General features: G+C 53.5%; 1 protein-coding gene across 8 annotated transcripts in view; it reads right to left on the bottom strand.

Moving 5' to 3' along the window:
• SH3BP5L (SH3 binding domain protein 5 like) overlaps positions 1 to 11,396 on the bottom strand; it is a 33,784-nt gene extending 22,388 nt beyond the window's left edge. For 7 of the 8 annotated variants that reach the window (XM_072952877.1, XM_072952868.1, XM_072952851.1 and 4 more), the window contains exons 1-6: positions 11,263 to 11,396; positions 10,203 to 10,811; positions 3,781 to 3,843; positions 3,492 to 3,620; positions 1,777 to 1,938; positions 114 to 287 (exon numbers count right to left, since the gene is read on the bottom strand). In XM_072952877.1, coding sequence (XP_072808978.1) covers positions 114 to 287; positions 1,777 to 1,938; positions 3,492 to 3,620; positions 3,781 to 3,843; positions 10,203 to 10,385 — 711 coding nt within the window. In that variant the 5' untranslated portion in view covers positions 10,386 to 10,811; positions 11,263 to 11,396. The remainder of the gene's footprint in view (positions 1 to 113; positions 288 to 1,776; positions 1,939 to 3,491; positions 3,621 to 3,780; positions 3,844 to 10,202; positions 10,812 to 11,262) is intronic. The other variant, XM_015252183.3, reaches the window with a different exon arrangement.
• Between the last annotated feature and the right edge of the window lie 22 nt (positions 11,397 to 11,418).

The raw sequence follows: 11,418 nt of genomic DNA, 5'->3' as shown, positions 1-11,418 counted from the left end.
CCCGCCCCACCACACTGGCCTGGGGCATAGCCCAGAGCAGCAGACCCGTGCCTCCCTTTCTATGCTTGCCCCTCCCCAGCTGTCCACCCAACCCTCTGCCCCCACTCAGCTACCTCCAGGATCTGGCTGAACTGGGCCTTGAGCTCAAAGTAGGGGCGGCTCTTGCCAATGGCGCGCCGGAGGGTCTTCTGCAGGGCCTGAACCCGGGCCTCAGCCTGCTGACACAGCCGCGTCACCCGCTGGTGCTCCCGCTCACCACGAAGCCGCTCCTCCTCTGCTTCGTTCACCTGGCCCAGTTAGGGTAGAGGACTCACATCACTGAGCTCGGACCCACACTCCAGCCCCTATAGTCTGTCCCAGGCTGCCACTCCGAATGTTACATTGGCAGGAATCCCCCACTGTCTGCAGAGCCCGGAGAGGGCAGCGAGCTCCCGAGACACAAAAGAGAACAGTGAGTTCTTATACCTGCCTGTTGTTACCTGCACCACCCACCTCTCAGCCTTACTGCCACCAGGAGGTGCGGGGGCCCTCTGGACCACTCGTGAGCGTGTAGGGAATGTCCGTCTGTGAGCACCCGTGCCACAGCCACGGTCCTCAGAGTTCCCTCAGTGCTGGGGGCTGGGGCTGGGGGAAGGGGAGAGCCTCGCTGTGGGGAGCCACCGCTCAGCACTGCGTTCTCCAGACGTCCGTGCCTGAGCAGGCAGCAGGCAAAGGCTCCAGCCACCACATCCACCAGGACCAAGGAGCTGGCCTCACCATACCCTGGGCAGATGCGCGCTAGAGCCGCACCACATCCTGCCCCACGCAGCCTGGACAACCCCTCCCCCAGTGCTGTGTCGTCCCTCTGTGCGAGCTCCAAGTGGAAGCGGAGCTCCTGCTTTGGGCAAGGCCATGGGCCTGAACTAAGGGGCACACAAAGAGCCTTGAGACAGGACCACTCCTCAGAGGCTGACACTTACTGCCAAGGACTGAACGCCTGTGGCCCCCAAAATTCTAGCATGGAAATCCTAACCCCTGAGGTGATGGCAGTGGAGGTGGGCCCTCTGAGACGTGATGGGGTCATGAGGGGAGAAAGCTCACGAATGGAATTAGTTTCCTTATGAAAGAGCCCCTGGAGAGCTCCCAAGCCCCGTCAGCCATGTGGGAAGACAGTGACCAGACAGCTGGCTGTCTAGGAGCCGGGAGGCAAGCCCTCAGCAGACGCCACATCTGCCTATGCCTTGACGTTAGAGACATGGACGTGTGTGGTGTAAGCTGCCCAGCCTCACTGTGGGGTTGTGACGGCCCTAAAAGACTAAGACACTTGCCCTTTACGAGGTGAAGGTGGCAGGCTGGAGCGGATGCCAAGGGCCCTCCTGCTCCCTGGTCCCCCACAGGGCAGCTCGGAAGTGATATACAAGTTACACTTCAAAAATCAAGGTCTAACGGCAGAGCTCAGAAGCGAGAAAGGGAGAACATTCTGAAAAACAGAAGTGACGGGTCACAGCTAAACGTAACAAAGGCACTGAATCCAGAGCATTCAGTAGGAATGAACCGCTGGGTTAGTCCCACATCTGGAAGCAAAGGTTCAAGAAGAGCCCAGAAAGACATCCTAAGTCAGAAGGAAATGTACATGGGACACACTGGACGCCAAAAATGGGCAAAGAGCTAACAGGTTTTCCCTAAAACCGAATCAAAGCTGAGGGAAGGCTGCAGGAGAGAGTGAGAAAAGATGAAGGGATGACAAAGAAAGTGCCGGAACCAGCAGAGGGGACCCGCTGGCACTGCCTAGCTCACCTTGCAGGTGGCGTGGTTGAGCATCTCCTGCCACGTGGGGTCCAGCCGGTTCTTGTCAGCCATGACACCCTGCTCGGCCACAAACACCATCTCCCGGGCAGCGTTGTGCATGCTCACGGCCCGCTCGTACCGCAGCGCTGCCTTCTGTGTCTCCTGCTGGGCCTAGGGGAAAAGGGTCGTCAGGACAGGGAGCCCCACAAGAGACCCCTGACTGCCTATGGAGACCAACCCTGGGCAAGGACAAGAGAAGGAGGAAGGCCCACTGCAACGCTGGCTTTACTTCCCAAACTGCACCAAGGATAAGTGCCAAGAAAGTAAAACTCTACAAAGAATATTTTGTAAGGATATAGCTAAGAGAAGAGATACGGGTACATAGAGAAGGGTACTGCCAAAGGAGGCTGAGTGTGTAAAATCCAGCACCATCAAAGGCTGCTGGCCTTTTGCCCTGGAGAGAAGAAAAATCCACACCACTTCAGCGGGAAGGTGCTTAGTTGCTGATTGATACAATCCACTCCAGTCCAGCAGGTAAGTGAATGAAACTCACCAACTTGAGTTCTCAGTTACAGAGAACTGGCTAAAAAAATAACAATACACCTAATATAAGGAAATATTAAACAGCCCTTAAAAATAATGGCATGGATGATACTGACTGACATGAAACCACGTCGTAAGGAAAATAAAGGAATAAAAATAGTGCATGTTATCCTGTTTTGGCAGAAATATATACCAAAAAAAAAAAGTTAAGGGGTTATCTGTGCTGTATTAACCACATTTTTTACTTTCTATATTTGATGATGCTTTGACACCTTGGAAGCCATGCTGGTCCTCCGAGGGCGAGCTAACTCCCAGAGACGGTGAACTCCTGCTAGCAAACCTTTCATGTGCAAATCAACCAATCCAAAGCCCACACCAAGGATGCGAGTTTCAGGCCAAGGGGAAGAGTGGGCGAGGCAAATACACCCAGGAACAAGCTTGTCAAGTTCAAGGCATTTTGAGTGTTTCCTGTATTCTTTGGTCTTCTGGAGACCTTCGCTTGCAGCCGCTTTTATCTAACACTCACACAGCAAGCCCGTGTTTCCCCTGCCCTAAATCACCAGAGGGCCACGTACCAGAAAACTGGAGAGAACATCCCTCTAGCCCAGAGCCCACTAGTTTCAAACTAGCCTACACTGCTTTACCCATTCCTTCCCGTGGAAACCAACCACAGTAAAGGTCTACGATAAAAGCTCTGGGCCGAGCGTTCCCCGCAGGCTTGCTGCCTCCTCGCCGGCCCAGGCGCTTCCCCACGCAGCCCTGCACGATGCGGACTGTCCTTTCTCCTTAGGAGATGTAAGTAATAGGCTCTTCTTTCAAAGCAGTTGTCTGTGTCTGCCGCCTCACCATACTTGACTAACACAAGTCCCAGGTACAAAAATCATGAAGCATAGACATAGCAGGATTTGGGGAGATTCTGGTTCTCTTGTTTTATAGTTACAGGTTACAGTTACAGTCTTGCAACAGTGAACTGACATCACTTGTGTAAAGAAAACAATTAAGGAGGAAGGGTCAAGGAGTGGAGAGGTAAGCCAAGAGAATAGATACATGAACCACAGGGAAGAGAAGGGAGAAAAGACATTAGAAAAGGTGTTCCGTCTCACACCCCACACAGAGATTAGGGTGTGGGGCCCGGCTCTGCACGCAGCCCCCCGGGAGGTGGGTCAGCGGGCAGTAAGTACCTCCTTAGCCAGCCGCCGAGCCTCGTAGTAAGGCCGGGCCTTCTCGATGCAGCTCCCCAGGTGGGAGCCCTGTGTGTTGAGCTTCCTCGCCGACTCCTGCAGGATCCTCCGGTAGGTGGTCCTGGCCTCCTGGCACAAGGAGAGGGATGTGGGCAGAGGGGATCACGCATGTGGGTCCCAGCCCCTCTTATCTCTCATATACGCCCCTTCCCCAGCTGCTGGACAGGAAGAGGAGGCATATGAACTCCAGAGCCAACCCAAGGGATGAAGAAAAGGAGCCAGCACTCACATCCAGCTGCAGCTCCACCTGGTTGATCTCCTCACTGGCCTGGTTCAGATGCTCCAGCTCCTCCTGCCACAGAGAGGGGCAGCAAGTTAGAGCAGGTGGAGGTAAGCAGCCTCCCACGAACCAGGCGGGGTAGGAGCACAGTGCACAGACAGAAGGCCCAGCTGACCAGGGAGGGGGACAGACAGGGGAGAAGGTCACTGTCAAGTGCCTCCTTGTCAGAGACCTAAGATACAGCCTCCTGTGATCCTCACAACTCCACCTCTGTATCAGGAAGTAAAAGCCCCCATTTTAAAGATAAGAAGACTGAGGTTCAGACAGTGAACACACGTACACATGTAGTGAAGTGGCAACAAGCCTGTGTCTCTCCATCAGACTGCACCACCTCCTCCTCACTCCCCAGCCAGGAGTCTCCTCAGACCGAAGTCTCTGACCCAGAGAGGACAAGACCCCGCTCAGCACACATGTACCACACACTTAGCACAGCTCAGCACCATGAGGCCTGAGAATTCAGAACACAGAGAGGTGGCAGCTCGCAGCCACAGGCCCTCCGGGGCGTGAAGGACCATGTGAGGGGTGGGCATGGCAGGAACTGGGGATCAACAGGAGAGAAGGTGCTCAGGCAGGCAGGCTGTGAGGTGAGCAGCCGGAGAGGCTGAGGCACAGGGGAGAGGATACTAGGGCTTGTCCCAGTGGCAGAGGGAACCCCTCAGAGCCGGGTGCCACCTGGTCTGCGCTTTAGGAAGGCCGATCTGGGCCATGCAGAGAAAGCTTGGAGACAAGGAGACAGGGAGACAAAAGTGGAGGCCATCTGTAGGTGGGAGAGGGGAGGGCAGATCCCAGGGAAATACAGGACGCAGAATCATCAGGACTGTGTGGACAATTCAGGTTAAGATTAGAGCCTCCAGGCCTGCTTGGGCAGTGGTGACAGCGACCCCAGGTCCCCACACAGCAGATCCTGTGGGAGGGAGGGAGAGCCTCAGGAGGAAGTCACCAGGCGTGCTGGCCTGAGGGCCCCAGCGGCCCCAGGGCTGGCAAAAGCAGCGACAGAATCTCCCAGGGCCCTTCAGTGTCAAGGCAGAGGGCAGGGAGGGCACAGCCTTGAATCGCCTCCCTTCCCCTCCCCTCGGTCAAGTTCCTGGAGGCCAGGGAGCCGAGGACAATCCTGAGGAGGAGCAATGCACAGAGAAACGCCCAGTGCCCAGCTACAGGATTCCCCTCCCGGAGCCCTGCAGCCCACGCACAGGCCAGCGGCAGCCAGCCTGGTGTCTGTCTGCCTGCTGCCCCTGGCCCAGGCGCGACCTGCACTTGGCAGTGGGCCACACTGCTCCCGCACATGGCATCTGGCCCTCCCAACCACCCGGTGTCTGATCCCCCTTCAGTCATTTTTTTCTTTCTGTATCCCAGTTCAAGCTCTAAAAGATCTGAGTCAGCAAGTAAGGATCCAAAAAACCAAGTTATTCACCCTAATTACAGTAAGAGGTGGAACACAATGGAAGAAACAAATAACAAAACCAGGAAGAAAGACAGGAGAATACACATACCACAGCAGTGCAGACACTGCCTCAGGGAGGGCCACAAATGTGGCTCTCAACTTGCCAGAGCAGAGCTGTCCAACAGAAATATATTATGAGCCTCCTATGGAATCTGTAGTTCTCTAGATGCCATATTTTTTTTAAAAAAGCAAAACCAAAGAGATGAGCCTGCAATAACACATTTTATTTAACCCAATATATCCAAAATATCGTAATTTCAACATGTTATAGCAACATAAAATAATTACGACCAACATTTCTACATTCTTTTTTTTTAACTATGCCTTTGAAATCCCACGTGCATCTGACTTTAGGGCACACCTCAACTTGGGACAGTGGCGTGTGGCTTCCAAAACTCACGTAATAACATAAATTAACTATACCTCAATTTAAAAAAAAATACTTAAGTGCAGGCAAGTTGCTGCACATGGGCAATGTGATCAGCCACACAACCCACACAACCCAGTGCTCATAAAGCAACAGCAAGCCACTGTGGAACCACGAGCAGCCTCCAAGGCTCAGAAGACGCCAGAGGAAGCCCGAGGGCAGTGCCAACACCCCCCAACACACAAAGCGCTGCGTTTCACAGTGCTGTCCTAACAAGGATGTCACCTTCATCTGATGAGATCGCCACAAAGGGCCCTCAGAAAAAGCAATTCCTGTCAGGGTGAGGGGCAGTCCTCCCTCTGTGGGCCCAGCCTTCTGGGGCTGAACTTGGCTCACAGGGGGTTTCAGACAATCAAAGAGAGGAGGTGACCAGTCCTTTCAGCAGCTCCCAATGGAATATTCTTTCTCAGCTTATTCACATTTGACAGACAGGAAACAGTAAGACAGGGAATCAGAGACAGAAGTGGGACTGGATCTAGGACCTGACCTTTTATCTGGCCCTCCTGATACTGGTGACCACCCTCCTAGGACTAAGGATGCCCGTGAATGGCTGTCTCAAAGACATCAGTACCACCATCGAGGAGAACCACAGCCCTGGTAGGAAAGCACTAATTGTGGGGGAGAAGAGAAGGAGGTGGGCGGAGGGCACGCTGCAGTATTCCTGTGGGTGAACCAAGGTCCAAGCCTGGAGCCCACTTGGTTCCACAGCCCAAAGGGCTCCCAGACCCTGACAAGATCATTAGAGGAGTGAACAGCTCGATGCAAGTCATCCTCACTGGAAAATGAATGTGAAAGGCTCTGGCTGTGGGCCCACAGAAGCAGGCACATCTTTCCATACAGAAACTCATACCTGCGAAGCACCTCCAGCAATGAAAAAAAGCCTTTTGCTGACTCTGAGGTCTGCCCCTTCAGAGTCACAAAGCTTTTTCTAACAAGACAAGGAGACGGGCGAGCAGAGCAGGCTGGAGGCCAGGGTGGGAGCAGCCAGGCTGGGGCAGACCCAGGACAAAGCAGAGCAGGAAGCCAGCAAGCACCCGGGGCTCTGTTCTAGGCTGTTGGTGCCACATTCCATTTGGTCTGCTCCACCAGGGACTCCTGGCATCTGGCTGAGATGGAATGCGAGGAGGATGAGGTCTGAGTCAGCGTGCATCATCCATCAGAAAGCCTGCAGCCAGCAGGGAGAGTGACCTTCCCGGAGCAGACCAGGCACATTCCCAGGACACCAGGCCATGGAGCCAAAGGCATGGATGCTCAGGCTAGAGACGCTCCTGCCCACCTCGGGCAGGCCACTAAAATACTCACGCCCAAAACGGAGTATCATCTTTAAAAACTGTGAACCACTACATTGTACACCTGAAACAACTTAGGTAATACTGTAAATCAACTATACCTCAATTAAAAAAACAAACACAAAACTCAAGCCCACAGTCAGTCAGCAGGGCCAGGGTGAGATCCATAACCCGAAGACGCAGAAATAAGGTAAAAACAACCGCCCTGCAAAAGCTAAACTGACACTTTGGCAGAAGTCACAAAGTCACCCTGAAGAGTGTGAGGAGGAGGAGGTCAGTGGACGCATCCACTTACTTGGGGAAAGAACGTGACCATCACAAAGAGGCCCGAGAAGTCACAGGGGAGGAGAACCAGGCCCCTCCTAGTACTGCCCTCCTCCACTCCTTCCTGCCCCTGGGACCCTGGAGCTCTCAGAAAACTGAGGACCAGCCTGGAGGCCTCAGAGAGTATGTCCATTTCAAGACACAGTCACATTCAGTTGACTTCCCTGGCAGACAGCACACTCCGGGCAGGCCTGGCTTCCCTCCAGCTTCAACAGGGATCCCACCAGACAATGGGGGGCACAAGCTGCCTGCCTGCCAAGAATCCCCACTTCCCACGTCAGAAAGAGCCTCACCCTAAGGGACCATTTCTGGCCGTTCCAGAAAATACCTGAACAGGGTATCTCCAGCTCAGCGGACTCACCCAGGCTGCATGTTAGAACCACTTCTTGCCCCACCCAGAAGGAGAATTCACAAGTCTGGCACGGCTCAGGAATGGGTGTTTTTCAAGCCCCAGGAGGTTCTGATGGAGCTGTGGGTACAGACCCACTGAATGCACTGATCCAAAGTTCTGAAACGCAGTACCAGGATAACATGATCCTGTACACTGTCAACACTAAAAGGGACCTCCAGACACACACCTCTATCTTTCTCTCATCCAGAAGAGCCCAAACCCAGAAGATCCAAATGCCACCGGCCTCCTCCATGAAGGGTGCCCCTCACACAAGGCTGGCTCTCTCACGCAGCAGGGAGACGCTGAAACCCTGCTGAGAACAGAGCACTGGCCCAGCCCAGCTTCATCAATGAGGGAGGCCTCTGCAAGACTTTGCCTCCCTACATAACCCACAACACTCCACAATGTGTCTCCCAGTTTAGCAAGAGACTAGGGTCTGCCTACCTCCCCCCCAACCCTGCCCGTTCCAGTAACACTGCAAGGTCACTGACGGCCGGGTGAATCTTTCTCCTGCTCAGCATTCTCTGGCCCTCAGAGCTCACACCAGACAACTGTCTACGGGGACAGAGATGTTCTGCTTGTGCACTGCCAACAGCACCTGGGGAAAGGCACTTTTGCTTTTTATTTAATCGTAATTGATTTTATTTAAGTTATCCACACGCGGCTGGCGGCTACTTTATTGGACACCGCAGCACGAGGGTGCCTTTTCATCCTACCACCTTTGCCTGTGTGGGCACTGGAAAAATATGCAGGAGCAGGAGAGACTGAGCAAAGAAGCGGGAGTGGATTCTCCTCTGGAGTGGGGCAATGAATGCTGCAGGGAAGTGTGTGAAGGGCTTCAACAAAGCCCTCCTCCCTGACATGCAGGGGTCTCTTTCCCAAAGTGTGACCTACAAACTTCCACCAAGAGACAGGAAAAGGGAGCTTGTGAAAGAAAAGAATCAGAGCGGGAAGGAGCTGTGCAAATTAGCTAGACTAACCGTTCACTTTACAGATAAAGAAACTGAGGCTCGGAAAGGTTATGTAACTTGCATGAAAATCACATCATTGGACTAGAGGCTGCTTGAATCTCAGCCCAAGGCTTTTTTCACTACAACTTGTTTCCTTGGTGTACGAAGAATCTACAGTACCAGCAGGAGAAACTGAGCTGTTTTCAATGTAATGCCCATGAAACACAGCAGAAATAAATTACTGACTCATGCCAGCAAACAAATAGTTCACCACTGCTCCACTGTAAACATGGACACAGCTTCCCCACACACATCCTGGGAACCCCAACCATGAGAGGGCAGGAAGGATGCTAGAACCAGCTTTGATTTCTTCTTGACTCACTGAAGTACTCTAATAAAGGTCTGTTGACAGAGAAGCCTGGGAATGTGAGCCCTGGGACACTCCTCCTCACCTACAGAGGCGTGAGCCACCTCCATGTCAGAATCCTGGAGATGCTACCATACCAAATGGCAGGCTCAGGCCCCAAATACCCAGGACCATCCTGACCTTCACCTGCCGAAGCAGCTTCTCCAGGGAGCCCTTCTCTGTTGCCGCCTGGAAACTGCAATCCAGCTCAGCTGGCCATGTATCTACTCCACGTGGTGCCTGTCCTCACCCACTGCTCCCAGGTCTCCTTCACAAAGTTCTGCCCCTCTACCAACTAGCCAATTAATGCTCCAAAACAATAAATCAGCTCTTCCATTCATCCGATAGACCCAACATCCTCAGAGCCAGAAATCTGTATTATGAAGGACTGACCACAGCTCATACATGTCTCTGAACACATCAGATTTCCTCAGAGGCCTAAGCCTGATGTCACCTTTATGAGACATGAAAAGTCTCACCTTTCACAAATGTGAATGTCCCTGGGAGGCACTGATGAGAAGATGAAAGAAGGGAAAAGATTCAAAACTGCCTTCTGATCTCAAAGTCATCTCACATCCCACTCACGCTGCATCTCCGAGCCAACAGCCCCTTTGCTTTTTTTTTAAATATTTTTATTTAAGTATAATCAATTTACAATGTTGTGTCAATTTCTGGTGTACAGCACAATTACTTCAGTCATGTAGAAATATACATATATTTGTTTTCATATTCTTTTTAGCCATAAGTTACTATACGATATTAATTATAGTTCCCTGTGCTATACAGTAGAAACTAGTTGTGTATCTCCCTTTGTTTACTCGGAAAAGAAACAACAGTTCGACTGTCTCCTGACCTAAAGTGTGCTTCCTGCATCTGCTGCCAATTTGTCACTTCACTTCATCAGGGAAGCCTTCAGCAACATGCCCCAGGCACTCAGGCCCGGCCTTTCTCTGTACTCCCACTGCACACAACTCTTGTGGCACTAGTCACACTGTGTTGCAATGATTTGTTGACAAACTTGTTTTCCCTTCCTGCCTAAGTGCACTGGGAAAAGAGTTAAGTCCAACCCCTCATTTATCGGACAGCTCTTCAGAAACACTGGCATCTAAGCTCCCTGTGTCTCCCCTAGCTCAGTCTTCTCACCTGTATTCTAGGATCCAGCTCTTCTTCTTCTCTTGGGGACAATTTGGCTTCACTGCTGTTGCTTCCGCCTCCTCCGGGCTCCTCTGCGACAGGGCTCCGAGGGACTTCATCCTCTACAACTTCCGGCCGAAGCTCCCCCTGTGGGGTCTCCCGCCCCCCTGGAACCTGCCTGAGTTCAGCCATGCTGACAGGGAGAGGGCAGAGCCCTATGCATAAGAGAGGATTGACATGCTGGGACCAGGGCCCCAGCTTGGGGCTTACTGGGCTCTGGGTGGACAGAAGGGTTTCTCTTCTCAAAGGGCAGATAGAGAGGGCACAGGAGGGATTTCACACTCGGTTAGAGACCAAGATTCAGGTTGTCGGTGGGGTCCCTAGAGCTACAGCCTTGTATGTGCAAAAGTTCTTCCCTCCCCGTCCCAAGGAGTCCACTAGGAAAGACCCGGAGCAACAGCTCCGAGGCAGGGGGCAAAGGGGGCCTGGATCCTGGGCCGAGGCCTGCGAGAAGGAGCACCATTCGGGAGGGCGGAGGCAGGCGCCTCCAGGCTGTGGTGGCAACTGGAGAGAGACGGCTGGGCCTGAGCAGAGGCTGCGGGATGAGTCTCTGGGGAGCTGCAGGGGAAACAAAGGCCCAGTCCATAGTCAGCACTAGAACGTCGGCCACCAGCTCCTTTCAATCCCTTAACCTCCCAAGGACTCCACTCTCTTCCCCGCACACCCCCACGTTCAGACCAACCCCTGAACTTTCCCGCGTTCCAGGATCTCTCGCCCCAGCCCCTCCCCCACCAGCACCTCCCAGACTTCCCTCTGTGCTCTCATCCTCCCCACTATCCCCCGGCTTCTCTTCCGCCAGCCCCATTCCACTCCCCCCTCCCCCGGCTTTGCAAATCACCTTGTAACCCCCAGCCCCACCCCATCTCCTCTTCTCTCTCCAACCCTGCGGACAATCCGAGCCTCCCGTTTCCAACCCCACTCTTCTGCAATCCCGAGGACCCTGGCCCCAGACCTCCTACACAGCCGGGCGCAAACCCACACACCCCCCGCGAACCCTTTCCAGTTTTACCTCAGTTTACCTTCCCGTGCGCCGAGGTTCTGCACTGCAAACAATCTTCCCCCGCCCTCCCCGCAACAAGCCGGTCCAACCAAATACGATGTGGCCGATAGGAAGCGGAAATACATCATCAGGTAGCAACGCCCCCCCCGCCCCGCCCCGCCCTCG

Source organism: Vicugna pacos, chromosome 3 (assembly GCF_048564905.1).
Source record: "Vicugna pacos chromosome 3, VicPac4, whole genome shotgun sequence".
NCBI lineage: Eukaryota > Metazoa > Chordata > Mammalia > Artiodactyla > Camelidae > Vicugna > Vicugna pacos.
The sequence above is the reverse complement of the archived record's forward strand: the minus strand, read 5'-3'. Positions and strand labels throughout refer to the sequence as shown.